Here is a 17,770-nt window from a genome sequence, read left to right on the forward strand (position 1 = left end):
CCTCTATAACAGACATACTCAATCTATTGGCCTAAGTAAAATTAGGTAAAGGACAAACACAATCCTCAGTACTTTCAGCATGCTTGGTGCTTCCGTAGTTCTGTAACTAAAGGGAAATCGTGAGGGAACTTATCAGATTTAAATAAACCCAGGGGCTTCCGCCTCCCTTTGTTGTATGAATGCAATTTTGAATTTATGCGAAAACGATTACAAGGCAAAGAGAATGTTAGAGCTTGAAAACATGGTTCTCAACCCTGAAACTGTTTTTGGGCTATTTTTATTGGGGGGACTAACAACAAATTTGGTGCTGAAAATTATGTTACGAAAAATATAGTCTACATAAAAGCTTAGTGAAATGAATATTACCTTTAAGAGCTGAGATGGTTTCTCTCACACTGAGAACCTCTGCTACATAGTACTGGTTTTTTGATCCGCTACCTAATTTAGTTAAATCTTCTTTGTTCAGGGGAATGATAAATTCAAAGTCCTCCATGCTACATACAGGGCCAAAAAACTGAAAAGTACAATTCATTAATTGAAAATAATGCATATAGTAGTAGAATATACTATCATGCTTTATGGCAGAAAAGCATCAACAAGGGGTGGATCTAGAGCAAAATCTAGGGGGAGACTCGATGTGACAAGGGCAACAATGAGCAAAATCTTGAGGGAAGAGGGCAATGTGACAAAGGTGCCAATAATTGACTAAATTGACAAATTTGTTCTAGAAAAAATAGCTAAAAAAAAAGAAAAACAACAAGATAAGAGGGCATCAGAAGAAACTTTGGAGGTCTGGGCCCCCCTGGAACCCCTGGATCCGCCATTGGCATCGACACTACAAAACAAAGAGGGTTCAGATGGGTTTTATGAAGATTTTTGGGGGTGAAGTTTATCAAAGAGACTGGAAATTCTATTTTTTATTATATTAACAAGGTGGATCAACCAGTTTGTGGATAGTTAGCAAACAGTTAGGATAGCTTGGCAATATCTTGCTTTAAATCGCTTGTGCCACAATAGAGTTCCGCTTTTGGGTTTCTTACATTGGATTCACCTGTGCAACTTAGAGGTAACAACACCACCCACAAATCTTTACTGATTCAGCCCAAGGTGGGCACTTGGTCAGTTGTGTAAATAGATTCCTGAATTCTTAGTGAGACGCATTCAGACAATCTAGGCCATTGTCGCATGTGCCAAACGATATATGTTTGCTGATTTTCTCCTTTAAACAAATTTTTACATGTGTGGGTTTACAAACACGCAGATAAGTCCTTATTTTTCATCCTGCTTTAGTACAGACTATAGTGGTAGACAAGCTAATTTACAGGTACATCCAGACAAATCAGCGTGGACAAAAGTATATCCCTGAGCTAGTATTAACAACTGACTGTAGCACAAATGGGAATTTCCTCGGAGGGTGTAAAGAGGGAGGCCTTGAATAGATTAGGTTGTAGGAGGAGCGTGCGTAGCTGTGTTCACCTCAGTCGGCTTGGTGCTGCAGTGAGCTATTAGTAGTAGTATTAGTGTAGCACAAAGCCAAATGAAGGAAGCAAAAAACAGCTACGTCACTTATTTGGCCATATTTGAACCAAACGTAGCCACTTCGTCAGGGGAGTGGCCTTGCAACAGGCAGATTCTGAACATAGTCCCCGTAGTTTGCAAGTGCACTTTTATCACTGAAAAGTTCTACTAAGTAGCCGAGAGGGGGTTAAAATGAACATCAAAAATCACAATGGGATGACATTACAAAAAAATAAAATAAAATTATGAGCTTTTCTTTTGATCAGTTGCTGTCAGTGAATTTGCCTTTGGGCACTTTATGAAATCATGACACGTTTGTACTGGGGGTAAAATATTTTACAAAATAAATTCATCCTATTGCAAACAAGTGCAATTCAAAGTAAAGAAAAATATGCAAAATGTATGTTTTACTAGCAATCTACAGAATTCTCATAGCTTTATTGCTTTCAGGCAATATCAATTTACACTGTAAGTCTGTTGTTGAAATATTGGGGGAGGGGCGTGGGATTTCAAAACTCAATATAAAGAGAGATTGGAAGCCCACTATATGCAGGATATTCTCTAGGTTGCATCAATTGAGGGGGAGGAACATTGGCCCAATAGATTTGTTTATCTCCACCTAAATTTTGAAATATACCCTTCCTGTTATTTTCATTAAAAATATGTTTTCTAGATATTTTCATTAGAAAATTGAAAAAATCTGCATCAATTCAAAATTTTGAAAAAAATTTGATTTTTTCAACCCCCTTCCCATATTTTTGTATATTTAAACCACTGAATTCTCAGTTCATTTAAGTTTTAATGTTGCCCACAGTTCATAATAAAAAAGCTTTTAATTTCAATTTATTATATTATCATGTTCTGATCTAGGAATGGAAAAAGTTGTAAAGCTGCCGAAACTTTAGCAGCACAGCTTGTGTTTTGACAGCTTCTCTTTGAGCAAATGTAAAAATGGTATTTTCAGACAAAATCTGCCAACGAATTTGAAAACTGCCAGGTAGCATTGCTACTTTGCTACCCTATTTTTGCACAGCGGTTAAGGTCTATCTTAACATGAAGAGGGCAACCATCCTCTCACTTTAAACTAAACTTAACATTTTACAAAACAATGCTTAAGGAAAAATGGCTGATTTAGGTGTATCTACTTTTAAAATACAATAGAATTGTCTTAAGTAAAAGGGATACTGTACTAAGTAAAAGGGATACAAAATTTCAGTCCCATCAAATAGTTGATTTTTTACAATTAAGTTGTATCCTTTAAAATAACGTTTCAATATTTAAAAACCTAGCAAACACAGGCAGCGCCTAAGTAAAAAACAATTTTGCCATAATGTATTTTTATTATTGGTTTGTTTTAAACCAGGGTACTTCGTATAGAAGCGGTTGTCGTAGAAAATTCGAAAAGAGCTCATTCGATAGGAAACTGTGAGGGCAAGTCCCCATTTAATAGTCGAAAGTGATTGGAGGGCAACCAGCCCCCATCCAACGTCAATCATTTACCCAAACACATCAAATCGAAAATTTGAGATAGCCATTTTGTTCAGCGCAGTTGAAAAGTCATTATCTCTTTGAACGTTATACCCCCCCCCACAGCCCTCAGGACAAGGGTTATAAGTTATGCCCTAGGGACACATAGTTTTTTTTTAGAGAGGGTGGTCGTACAAACTTCGGAGGGGGCTCTATTATCGGTAATCAGAAGTTCTAGTACCTTTTTTAAGAGTCAAAGTGATAGGAGGGCAGCTACCCCCCCCCCTCAAGCACATTGTATTTTCCCAACACGCATCCAACAGAAATTTTGAGATGTCCATTTTATTGAAAATAGTCCAAAGATAATATAAAAAGGCTTTTGGGTTGGAACAAAGCCCTAGAGCCTGAGGGCAAGGGTTGAAAGTTATGCAATGGGGTGATTTAAGTTTATATGGAATGGATGGCCGCAAAAACTATAGAGGGGCTCATTTGGTTGAAACTTGAAAGTTCTAGTTCCTTTTTAAGAGTCATAAGTTATGGAGGGCAACTAGTCCTCCATATTTCAAAGAGCAAACTTATTTCAAAGAGTAAACATTTTGATGAAAATATTTGATAGTTTGAACAATGCATTTCCGTATTTACAATCTTATTTCAAGATCCAATAAATTTTGAGCAACACAATCGAATATTTCCTCATATTATTTTAAGCAGCAAAAATTTTATGAGAATGTTTGATATTTTGAACAGTATATTTGCTTATTTCCATCTTATTTCCAGAAACAATACAATTGAACCAAACAATACATATTTCCTCATCTTATTTCAAGCAGTAAAACATTTTGAAGAACATATTTGGTATTTTGAATAATACATTTGTTTATTTTCACCTTATTTCAAGAACCAACACAATTCGAGCAAGATCTACGCATATTTCCCTGTCTTATTTCAAGCAGTAAAACAATTTGAAGAAAAAAAATTCAGTATTTTTTTAATAATACATTTTGTTTATTTCCACCTTATTTCTAACAGCAAAACATCTTGATGGAAATATTTGAAATTTTGAATAATGCATTTGCTTATTTCCAATCTTATTTCATGAAAGAATAAATTTTGAGTAACACCATTGCATAATTCCTTGTCTTTTTTCAAACAGGACAACATTTTGATGAAAATATTTGATATTTTGAATAATACATTTGTTTAACCAATCTTATTTGATGAAACATTATATTTTGAATAGTACCATCATATGTTTCGTCATCTCATTTCAAGCAGCAAAGCATTTTGATGAAAATATCGCATATGGTGAATAATGTATTTGCTTATTTCCAATCTTATTTCAAGAAACAATACATTTTGAGCAACACCATGGCGTATTTCCTCATCATATTTCAATCAGCAAAACATTTTTATAAAAATATTTGGTATTTTTGAATAATACATCTACTTATTTCCAATCTCCTTTCAAGAAACAAAACATATTGAGCAACAACATCAAATATTTCCCTTCATCTTATTTTGAGCAACAAAATATTTTGAAGAAAATATTTGGTATTTTGAATAAAGTATTTGCTTATTTCCATCTTATTTCAAGAAACAATATATTTTAAGTAACAATTTCCACAATGGTCACATATTTCCTTGTCTTACTTCAAACACGAAAAAGATTGTCATAAAAATATTTGGTATTTTGAATGATGCAGTTCCTTATTTCCATCATATTTCAATAAATAAAATATTTTGAGTGATATCCTTGTATATTTCCTCATCTTATTTCAAACAGGAAAACATCTTGATGAAAATATTATCTATTTTGAAAAATGTATTATCTTATTTCCAATCTTATTTCAATCAACAAAAAATTTTGATGAAAATATTTGGTATTTTGAATAATGTATTTGCTTATTTCCGACTTTATTCCAAGAAACAATACATTTTGAGCAACACTATCACGTATTTCATCTTCTTACTTTGATCAGCAAAACATTTTGATGAAAATATTATGTATTTTTGAAGATTGAATTTGCTTATTTCTATCTTATTTCAAGAAGCAATACATTCTGAACAACATCATCACATGTTTCCTCATCTTATTTCAAGTAGTAAAACATTTTGAAGAAAATATTTGGTATTTTTGAATAATACATTTGCTTACTTCAATCTTATTTCAATAAACAATATGTTTTGAGCAACACCATTGCATATTTCCTCTTATCACTTTAAATAGGAAAAACCTTTCATGAACATATAATAAGCATTTATTTATTTCCAATCTTATTTCAAGAAAAAATACATTTTGGGCAAGATCACAACATATTTCCCCATCTTATTTTAAGCAGCAAAAATTTTGATTAAAGTATTTGATATTTTGGATAATACATTTGCATATTTCCCTCTTATTTCAAGAAACAACATATTTTGAGCAGAACCATTGTATATTTCCTCATCTTATTTCAAACAGGAAAACATTTTAATAAAAATATTATGTTTTTAGAATAATACTTTTGCTTATTTCCATCTTATTTCAACAAACAATACAGTTTGAGTAACATCATTGCATATTTTCAAACAGGAAAAAAAATTTCTAAAAATATTAGATTTTTTGAAGTACACTCCAATTATACTCCAAGTTTATTTCCAATTTTAGTCGAAGAAGCATTATAGTTTGAATAGCACCATTGCATATTTCGTCATCTCATTTCAAGCAGCAAAGCATTTTGATAAAAATATTTAATATAGTAAATAATGTGTTTTGCTTATTTCCAATCTTATTTCAAGAAACAATACATTTTGAGCATCACCATGGCATATTTACTCATCATATTTCAATCAGCATAACATTTTGATAAAAATATTTGGTATTTTGAATAATGCATTTACTTATTTATAATCTCATTTCAAGGACCAAAACATTGTTATCATCTTATTAAGATTATTCATCTTATTTCAAGCAACGAAATATTTCGAAGAAAATATTTCGTATTTTGAACAAAAAGAAATGCTTATTTTCATCTTATTTCAAGAAACAATATATCTTGAGGGACACCATCACATATTTCCACTTTGAACAGGAAAAACATTTTCATAAAAATATCTGATATTTTGGATAATGTAGTTCCCTATTTTCATCTTATCTCAAAAAAAAAATATTCTGAGCAACATCATTGTATATTTCCTCATTTTACTTCAAACAGGAAAACATTTTGACAAAAATATTATCTATTCTGAAAAATGCATTTGCTTATTTCTAACAATATTTCAAGAAGCAATACATTTTAAAAACACCAGTGTATATTTCCTCACCTTATTTCAATCAGCAAAACATTTAAATGGAAATATTTATTATTTTGAATATTGGATTTGCTTATTTCCAACTTTATTTCAAGAAACAATACATTTTGAGCAACACCATTGCATACTTCATCATCTTATTTCAATCAGCCAAACATTTTGATGAAAATATTATATATTTTTGATTATTGTATTGGCTTATTTCCATCTTATTTCAAAAAGCAATATATTCTGAACAACATCATCACATGTTTCCTCACCTTATTTCAAGGAGTAAAACATTTTGAAGAAAATATTAGGTATTTTCAAATAATAGCCTACATTTGCTTATTTCTATCTTATTTCAAGAAACCGTACAATTTGAGCAATACCATGACTTATTTCCATCTTATTTCAATAAACAATATATTTTGAGCAACACCATTTCATATTTCCTTGTCTCATTTTAAATAGGAAGGCACTTTCACCATTGTAAATTTCCTCATCTAATTTCAAACAGGAAAACATCCTGATGAAAATATTATGTTTTTTGAATAATACTTTTGCTTGTTTCCATCTTATTTCAAGAAAAATACATTTGAGTGACACTATTGCATAATTCCTCACTTTATCTCAAGCAGCAAAACATTTTGATGAAAATATATATTCTGAATAATATATTTACTTATTTCCATCTTATTTCGATAAACAATATATTTTGAGCAACACCATTTCATATTTCCTTGTCTCATTTTAAATAGGAAGGCACTTTCACCATTGTAAATTTCCTCATCTAATTTCAAACAGTAAAACATTCTGATGAAAATATTATGTTTTTTGAATAATACTTTTGCTTGTTTCCTTCTTATTTCAAGAAACAATACATTTGAGTGACACTATTGCATAATTCCTCACTTTAACTCAAGCAGCAAAACATTTTGATGAAAATATATATTTTGAATAATATATTTACTTATTTCCATCTTTCTTCAAGAAACAATACATTTTGAGCAACACCATTGTATATTTTTTTGTCTTACTTCAAACAGGGAAACATTTTCATAAAATATTATATATAATAATAATGCATTTGCTTATTTCGATCTTATTTCAAGAGGCATTACATTTTGAACAACACCAACGCATAATTCCTCATCTTATTTATAATAGAAGAAGTAATTTATTATCAAACAAACCCTCACAACATAAAACTGCCAAACTTGTTGCCTTCAGTCAGCTAGCCTACATAAGCACCTAAGTGAAATATTAAAACGTTCCCTACAGTGATGGTCTGTCAATCAAACTGGCCTTTTTTGGGTATTTTGGAATAAAGTATTTGCTTATTTCTGATCTTATGTCAAGAAACAATACATTTTGAGCAACATCATCACATATTTTGCATCACATCTTATTTCAAGCAGTAAAATATTTTGACAAAAATATTTGGTATTTTTGAATAATGCATTTGCTTATTTTCATCTTATTTTAAGAAATAATACATTTTGAGTGCCATTATTTGCATATTTCCTCATCTTATTTCAAGCAGTAAAACATTTTGAAGGAAATACTATTACTTTTGAACAAGGCATTTGCTTATTTCCATCTTATTTCAAGAACCAATACATTTTGAGAAACACAACTGCACATATCTCTCATCTTGTTTCAATCTTATTTCAAGAACCAATACAATTTGAGCAGCACCAATGCATATTTCCTCATCTTGTTTCAAACAACAGAATGTTTCGAATAAAATATTTGATATTTTGAATAATGCATTTGTTTATATCTACCTTATTTCTAGAAATAATACATTTTGAGAGACATCATTGCATATTTCTAAATCTTTTTCAAGAAGCAAAACATTTTGATGAGAATTTTTGGTATTTTTGAATTATGCACTTATTTATTTCCATGTTATTTCAAAAAACCATGTAATTTTAGCAGAACCATTGCATATTTCCTTATCTTATTACAAGCAGTAAATCATTTTTAAGAAAATATTTGGTATTTTTGGATAATACCTTGGCTTATTTTCATCTTATTTCAAAAAGCAATACATTTTGAGCACTACTGTCATGTATTTCATCCTCATATTTCAAGCAGCAAAACATTTTGATGATATTGGGTATTTTTTTTATTTTGCCGCCAATGACAAAAGAAATTCACTTGTGATATTTTTCATAAAGAAAATGAAAATGCTTTACATATGTTACTCTTGATTTTTCATTTGTGAAAAACAATATTTGCAGTAACATTTTTTTCTTGGGACTTTTTTTTCATTTTTAAATTTGTTTTTATTTTTCATTATTTTTTTTATTTTTATATTTTTTAGTTTTAAATTTGTTTTATTTTTGTTAGTTTTATTTCATTTTTAATTTTTTTGTTAAGTTTTATCATTTTTAGGTTTGTTTTATTTTTTTTGTTTTTGCATTTCTAAGTTTTTATTGTTTTTTTTATTTTAAGTTTGTTTTTATTTTTCTTTATTTTTTTCTATCATCCACATGCCTTTGTGAATAGTCAGCACCTCTTAATGTAAAACATTGAAAATCCTGCTTTATATTCACTCAGTCATGTAAATTTTTGATAATATAAACTGGTTTCATTCAACCCAGATGAAAACTTATTCATAGAATCATCATATAAACACAGAATATTATGAACATACATTACAGTATAGGATTACTAAGGCGTTAAGGTGAAATTTCTTGATGCAAAAATAGAATAAAAACCTGGTTACTTAACTGGTCACTCCTCTTATTCAGTGAGGGTTGAATATATGTTAATATTGTTGTGCAAGGTATATGTAAATGAGGTGCTGGCTGGAATATGCAAACAAGGTTTGGTTTATATATAAATGAGGTTCAGGGTATATGCAAAAGATAACACACTCCTCTTATTCGGTGAAAGTTGAATACATATTAATCATATCCTGACAGGCATATGTATCCATGGCCCTGTTGAGGCTATAGTGATGGAATAAATTATGTATTTCCAGGACATTTTGAGACTATAGCAATGGAACATAATATTTATTTCTGGGATATATTAACTCACCACTACTAGTACTATTAAGGCTAAGACTACAAAGGTAAAATATAAGAAAATATTGATGGCAAATTTGAACTAACAAATGACCCTGGGTGCATTTAGAATGTCAAAAGAATGTATTATAAAAATTCATTTGTGAATACTACAACTTTACTACTACTCTACTAATTAAATAATACTACTAATAATACTACCACTGCTACATTTACTAGTTCTACTACTGCTATTACTATTGCTCCAAATAATACTTCTGTTGCACCTACTTATAAGGCTAAAACCATTAAGAAGAAAAAATTTCAAGTTGTAAATAAATATACAGGTTACAACAAGGACATATTGACAATTTCAAAGCAATGAGTAATTGTATTCAGCTGAGTACTACTGCTGTGCTTACTATTACAACTATACCTAAGGGTATAGAGATGAAATTTTCAAGGAATTTTTAGGGGGGAAAGTAAACTGAATCACAACATGCCATCTATATGCAGGTTGTCAAAAGGACACATCTGCAATATCTTAGAAACAGTTTTGTATATGAAATTAAAACTTACAAAGCTTGTTTTGGGGGATGTTGAACTAACCAAAAGACAATATTTGCATGATGATCCTACTGCTTCTACTCCTACAACTACTAATATCATTATTACTGCTACTAAAGCTAAGACTACTTCTAATAATTCTACTGCTATTACTACTACTGCTACTACTATAACTACTGCAGCTATTGTATTCTTGTCTGTAATTAACTTCCTCATAGCTGACTATGACAACTGCTACAAGTTCATGGATGACCTGTCATTTATCCTGAAATATTTAGTACAAAACGGAGTTGTGACACCACAGTTCAGTTCAAATTTTTTCAGTGTTTTCACAAAAGAGTGCGCAGAGCTAAATCTTGAGATTAATGTGAACAAGTTGACAATAGTGCGCTTTAACCTGCTAAAAAGTGATGTTATGGAGCCAAATGTTCCATTCCCTCTAGCAAACAGTATCAAGATCCTTGGAGTTACTTTTTCCAATGACTTCAGCTTTGCCACACATATTGAAAACGTGGTTAAAAGCGCAAACGCTAGTCTAAAGACTTTAAATGGTATGCATAGGTTCAGTGCAAAAACAGAGAGTATTAAGTATGCATACATAGCATATGTCTGCCCCATTCTTGAATATGTGTGTCCTGTTTGGGTGCCCTCAGCACTGAGAACAGTGTATCTTCGTCAGGAGCTTGAATTGGTTCAGAAGTGAGCGGTATTGATCATCTTGGGCTGCTGTGACATCCCCTACAAAAAGGCTCTGGAAGTGCTAGGACTGCCATCACTCCAAAACTGGTACAAAACTCTGATAATGAGTTTTGGAAAGTCCTTGCTTTCTAAATCTCAGCACTGTGACATTCTACCTGATCAACCTCTACCATCAAGAACGAGAAAGCAAGATAAGTTAGTTCCCATTAAAGCAAGAACAAACCAATATGGTAATTCTTTCATCCTGGTTTTTTGTCAAAATGTATAATAAGAGTTAATATTTACAGTTTTATTTATATTTACAAGTGTAGCTTGATTTTGTATATGTTGTAAAGAAACACAAATCAGCAACAGCTGTCAAGTTTTTGCTATTAAACCTGTCTACTACTACTACTACTACTGGTAGTGCTAATAAGGCTAAAGGCATTATGGTGAAAACTTTGGATAATATTGAAACTGTATCAACTACACCAAAAGACACTATGCCTATATAGGTTGTCAAGAGGATATATCAGCAATGCTGCAGGATTGGTTAATATTATTTATGTATAAACGTTTATTGCATGTTGAAAAAAAAACAAAGGTGCTATGTACATACTGCTACTACTATTCCTACTAAAAAAGCTAAGGGTATTAAGGTAAAACTTTCATGGAATCTTTAGGCAGGGGTTGAACTAAATCAAAACAAACTATGATCATGTAGATGGTCAAAATGGTTACAAAGTTATATCACAAACAGCTTACAATATTAATTCAGACCTATTGGGGTAAGTTTTGGGAGATTTTGAATTAACTGAAGGCACTATGTGCATAATTTTAATACTGCTTCTATGATTACTGTAACTAAAGACATTAAGGGCATTAAATTGAAACTTTTAGGGAATGTTTAGAGAGAGTTTTAATTAAATTGAAAAAGCTATAGCCACTTTGGTATTAAAAGGGCATATAAGCAATATCATAGTTAGTGCTGCTCTATCATAGCTGGTAGAATCACTGATATTCTAAGGAGCTAAGTTGGTTGAAAAGTTCTAGTACCCTTTTTAAGAGTCAAAAGTGATTGGTGGGCAATCAGCCCTCCTCTTTAGTCCATAATTATTGTTATTATATTAATTATACCATATGTTAGGTCATTGTTATTAATTATGCCATAATTATTCATATAATTATTGTTACTCTGCTTTAGTCTTTATTCATGCAAGGACTAGAGCAAGATGCAGCTTTTTCTTGAACTGTATTGTGAACCTCTGGAATAACCTCAAGGAGAACACAGTTTCTGCTGAATCAAAAGATGTATTCAAATGTCATCTGGATGCTGAGTGGAGTGACAAACCATGGAGATTTGACTGGGATGCACCAGTATCTTCCACCAGAATCTAATCAACAATGTAAGCAACTGTTATCACAAGGAGTGATTCAACAGGATTGAAAGTCCTTATTTCACTTCAGGCTATGATTTGAGGTAAATTAAGGTAATAATTTTCAAATCACTTCTAATCAAAATTTTAAAGACAGACATTTTGCTCAACATAGCTGAATGAACTTCAAATATAATATATACAATATAATATAATGAATAATAATATAATATATAACATATTATATAATAATATGATATATTATACAATAATATAATATAATATAATGAATATAGTTCATGAATGAACTATAATATAATATACTAATTCAAATATAATAATCACTTTTGCTGCAAATGAATTTCATCCTCACCCCTATATAAACCAATTCAGAGTATATATTTGTAAATTAAGGGGGTGGGTGTAAAGTTTGATTCAAATGAGAGGCTGAGAGGTATATGATCTAATTTGAGAGTGTAGAGTCATAGCAGTCATGGATATTTACCAGAATAAAAGAAAGAAAAACATAAGCTTTCATGGCACTTGATTAGCCTAGTTCCAATACAAAAACAAACATTTTGCCAGTATAAGCACAGTAGTTGCCCCCCTAACAAGAAAATATTTTAAATTCTGAAAACAACTTGAAAATTCCAAAATAGCATAGGCCAAACCTATTAGGCTACTTCTATTATTATTCCTAAGAGTAGGCTATTTCACTTCATTTTATCCCTATCCCTCCCCCTTCCAAAGGTTAATGCATAAATTATTAGCCCAAATTAAATATTCTCTGTCTACTCTTGCATCACTGTAGCCTATTTTGTTGAAGTTGCCTGGGTAAAATTCTAGTTAATTGACTTCTTGCTATCTCAGAAAGTGTTTATGTAAGGAAAATGAAACTTTCAGGGATGAATCTATAGACTAAAGTATGTGCCAGGAAGGTATTTTGAAGCAACTATCTCTACTCCTTCTCCCTCTAGAGGGCTCTGACCTTTCATGACCTTTAAAAATATGTGTCTTATAAAAGTGAAACACTGCAAAACAGATCTTCTGCTTAATTGAAGTGCAACAAAATTGTTTTCAGCTTCACAACTTTGCTCAATTCCATTTTATAAGGTTTCAAAGATATGCAAATCCATTTCCTAAATTTTGAAAAAAAATGTTGTTATAGGTCAAATTTTACTCAAATAACAGGAATTGCATTTTCAGACCTAAGGGCAGAGAAAAAGCAATTAATAACTGAAAATTAAGGTAAAATGTTGTTTTGTCAAAATTTCAATAGGTATAGACCTGTCATGTAGGCGAATTTCAGGGCCCAGTAGAGGGAGAAGGAGTGGAGGTAGTTGCTTCAAAATACCTTCCCAGGACATACTTTAGTCTGTAGATTCATCCCTGAAAGTTTCATTTCCCTTACATAAACACTTTCTGAGATAGCAAGAAGTCAATTAACTAGAATTTTACTGTTGCCTGTTAGGCTACCATTAAATTTACTTTGAAGAGAAGAGCAACATAGGGCTAAGGAGCATGTATTGAGATTGCATAATTTGGGTTTCATATTGGCACATTAAGGGGATAAGGAATCAATTAAAGCTTTTGGCAATTATACAGCCTAGGCTGATTATGGTTCAGTAGGCTAGGTTAGCCCCTATTGGAATTTTTTGAAGTTATTTTCAGAATTTTATAGTTTCCTTCTGAGGAAGGCAGCCATTACACTATTATTGTTTATCTCTCAAAATTTCAATACGGTTACAATAAAATTTAATCTTCCAATATAGGCTGTTTCATCTTGGTCCTTACAAGCCTAGGCTATCTGCAGCTTCTAGAGCAGGAATAAATTACAGCTAGCCTATTTCTAGGTTAAAATCAAATTTAAAGTAGTAATGCTTACTGGCTATGAAATCTCAAAGAGAGAACGTTTTCAATGAGATTTATTCTATCTTTGATTCTGCAAAGAAGAAATTTGAAAGGAAATCACTGTTTACTTTTTCAAATTCAAATTTTCCGCCAGAACAAAATAGTATTGTGCTTCGATTGAGCTATTGTAGGCGATTTAGGACTTTTATCAATTAAATTTCTTTCTACTAACAAATATGCAAGAAAATTTTATATTTTTAGAATATAGTTCAAATGTAAAAATTGTTATATACGTACACAATAGTCTTTAACGCTGCTGCCACTCGAAAATGGCAAGTTAGTGATTGCAGGAAGCACAAAATAATCGAGGGATACGTAAGTATATGACCTATTGGTCGAACGCGTCAAGCCCCACACACCAACAACAAATGGCAGCCGTGGTAACGCAGTAGATTTGATCTCAGTTTGGTATTATGGGACCTGGAGTTCGAATGGAGCTTTTGCAGGACAGACCAAAAACATTCATATTAGCAGACTTTTTCTATGTGCTCTAAACTCTGTTCCAACAAGAAATTCCTAATTTAGTGTGTTTAATCACTTGAGGCATTTTCCACTGACAAACCAGGTTTACAGACCGAGAATGATTAGTGGATCATATATGTTTGTAAGACTAATCTATCAAAATTGATTGGTAAATTGTAAACTTTAGAATAATTAAGTTTTTAAAATTGACTCGTGACTGGCCGAAATCAACCAACCAAATTCACATTCTTCTTTTCGAGCATAACTGTTGAATTTACAACCTAGATTGTGAAGTCACACTTACAATTGTCAGCGAAACAGACTTTTCATGATCTAGATTATCAGCTGAACAGCAAATTAAAAATCCAGGTTATGATTTTAGAATTCGATTTCTAAGTGCAAAAGACCATGGTTTGAAGACACAGCCAGTGTTCGTCGGTCTATTGACTTTTCCGGGAGACCAACTTAATCATAAGCCCACCTCTCAATAAAATAAGTAGAAAATACTAAAAGTTTGAATCCCTTTAAATACCTTTTTTAAAAAGGTATATCAGCAAAAAGCCTAACAAGACAAACAGATCTGACGATAAAACTGACATTATCAATATGCTAAAAATTTCCAGGACTAGGTTAGCCAGTGTCTTATAAAGTGATTTTCATGAAGAAGTAGCTTAGTGCATAATTAGCCACCTTTCTTTGCAATAGGTTAATGTTGTGATAATGATGGTTATAGCTTGCTTTGACGTTGTTTCTATTTACTAGCACAACGTACAATTCGAGTGGCAGTTTTGAAATTTAGCTTTCAAGTTTCGATAAGTACTGCTTTCAAAAGAATTTTAGTTCGGAGTACAAAATAGACCTATATTTTTGCAAAAGTAAGTTTGTTTTTCATCTGCTAAATTAATACAAAAAAGTTAGGATTATATCCTTTTCAATTTTTCAGTAGCATGTTTTTCATGAGCTGGTGTTTCAGCGTATTAAATTTAAAAAAAAGTTTTTTTCAACTGAAAGTACGGAGCAATGTTACAACTTAAAACAAACAGATATTATTTTGTATATGAGTGAGACTATGTTTGACCCAACCCCTGCCCTTAACAGCGAATATTTGTTGTGCTTTATAAATACTTCGTATTTCAGTTGATTAGATTTTAGTTAACCCAAAACAAACAGAAATCACAATAAATAACTAAGTCAAACTCAAAAGCCCACAAGATATTTCTTAAAGCGTTAATAGCTTTGACTTCTTAAAAACAAAAAGAGAAAAAAATTAATATGTATTTTGCTTTCAATGAAGCACAAATTATGTTCTTGTCTTGAGAAAGAAAGACCACGCTCAATTGTGTCATTGCGCAACCTATGTAAAAAATTATGTTGGCCCATTGTTTTATTCTTTTAGACCAGGGCACGGCACTTCATATAAAAGGAGTCGTCGTAGAAAACTTCAAAAGAGGCTGAATCAATTGGAAATTAATAAAATAAGATGATAAATCTATATCAAAAAAATTCTATCAAAAGTCCCGAAGGGCCGAGATCACATTTCTCAGTCATAAAACAAAAAAATCATAAGTGAAGCAAACAACTAAACAAATGGCAAAATTATACCAATAACAAAAATATCTTGAGGGCAAAACCATTCATTAGTCAAAAATGTTAAGCTGCAAAATGTCAGAAAGATAAAAAGATAAAAATTAAATAAAACAAAAAATGACCGAAATAAAATATACATTAAAAAGTTTAAAAGATGTTCCCTTTCTGTGCTCAAGAGTTTCCAGCTTGGGGTTTTTTAGAAGGAGCGAGTATGATACCTCAGCTTCTTCAAAAATTATTCTTAAGGCTCTCTTTTGAATGGATTCAATTTTTTTCTGATTCATCGCGGGAGTTGCCAGGATAGACAATGCCAGGATAGACGGGTAGACGAATACTTAAAGAATAATTGAAGATACTTAAAGAATGAGATGGGGGGATGGTAATTTTATTCAAGAGCTTAGGAGAGACATTGATGCATGTAATATCTTTAACGTGGACATCTCACATTAAATTAGACGAAAATGTAACAACAAGTAATTTATATGAAGCTACAAAAATATTTGGGGGGATAGGTTGGAGGAAAAGGAATGAGGTTTTATGGAAACATATTGGCATTATCATGAATTTAGAAGGGATTACTCCCACGTCTATGTCATCAGCGTCATCCTCAATATCATTGAACATACTCATAGGCTTGCTTACTAAATTTCGGTAACAGGTTTCAACAACCGTTAGTTCATCCACAAATTTCCATCTGTCGGGAAATTCCTTAACGAGGCTGTTCATCATAACAAAAACAGGATGGGACCTTGAAAAGTACCTTGGAGTAGTCCATTGTGGACAGGAAAAGGACTGGAAAAAGGATTCTGATATTTGACTACCTGTGATCTATTTGATAAATAGACGGCACCCAATTTAACCTGGAAAGAATCACTACTGAAATCAGTTGCAAGTTTCTCCACGAAAATATTCTCGTTAACGGGTCAGATTATTTTTGAAGGTTAATGGAAATTAAATTTATCTAGCAAAAAGGTTTTTCAATATTTTCCCATTTGATTCAATAAGAAAAACAAGGTATTGGGAAACAGAAGTGAACTTTGCGGTTCTGGAAACGTTTCAGTTTAGTGGGAGGTAGGATTTTTTCTTTTAGCCAATCGTCAAGGAAACTTCCATATAGTTTAGAGAACTTAAGAGTGAGTGAAACAGGACGAACAGCTTCAAAACCAGGTTTTCTGTCTTTCTTTTTCAAGGGGGTTATGAAACCTCGTTTTCAAATTTGTGAATATTAGCCATACTTAGTAAACTCATTGAAAAGAACAGACAAGGGCTTTGAAAGGAAGTCACTGAAAGCACTAATAAAAGGAAACGGCATATCTAAAGGGCAGACACTTTTTTCATAGTTTTCCAATTCATGTTTTGATATCAGACGGAGATATGGAGGTGTATGCAAATGGGAGAACATCAGAAGGTAATTAATAAGACAATGCCAGAACGCTCTGGACGATGGAAGCAAGGAACGTGCTAGGATTATTTGTAGTAACATTTAGGGATTCAGGTAAGTTGAATTCAAGCTGGTCTAAACTTCTATTACACGACTTTTGTTTTACCTAGGGATACTAATTTTGTAGTTTATTGGTAAGTAATTTTTGACATTATTATTGTGGTAAGATTGGTCAGATTATTGACTTTCCTTTTTAATTGCTATTTTTAATTTATTAGTATCATCAAACTTAACATTTCTGAAAAGATTTAACTTTTTTCTAATTACCGCTTTCATGGGTTGATTTAAATTTATGTTATATTATTCTCAGCAGATATCTCGTAGAGCATGCTGATGTAAAGATAAATATCCCCCGAGGAGCACTTGCGTTGTATGAAATACGACTAATAACAGTAATAGTCCTCACTACATTCACGTAAAATATTTTTCCTGGTTAAAAGAAATCCAAGCCAATGCTATAGCGTTGCCTATAG

General features: G+C 31.7%; 1 protein-coding gene across 1 annotated transcript in view; it reads right to left on the bottom strand.

The window, feature by feature from the left end:
- LOC136043094 (condensin complex subunit 1-like) overlaps window positions 1-13,899 on the bottom strand; it is a 125,749-nt gene extending 111,850 nt beyond the window's left edge. The window contains exons 1-2 of the mRNA XM_065728027.1: window positions 13,782-13,899; window positions 367-514 (exon numbers count right to left, since the gene is read on the bottom strand). Coding sequence (XP_065584099.1) covers window positions 367-493 — 127 coding nt within the window. The 5' untranslated portion in view covers window positions 494-514; window positions 13,782-13,899. The remainder of the gene's footprint in view (window positions 1-366; window positions 515-13,781) is intronic.
- Between the last annotated feature and the right edge of the window lie 3,871 nt (window positions 13,900-17,770).

Source organism: Artemia franciscana, unplaced genomic scaffold (assembly GCF_032884065.1).
Source record: "Artemia franciscana unplaced genomic scaffold, ASM3288406v1 Scaffold_296, whole genome shotgun sequence".
Lineage (NCBI taxonomy): Eukaryota > Metazoa > Arthropoda > Branchiopoda > Anostraca > Artemiidae > Artemia > Artemia franciscana.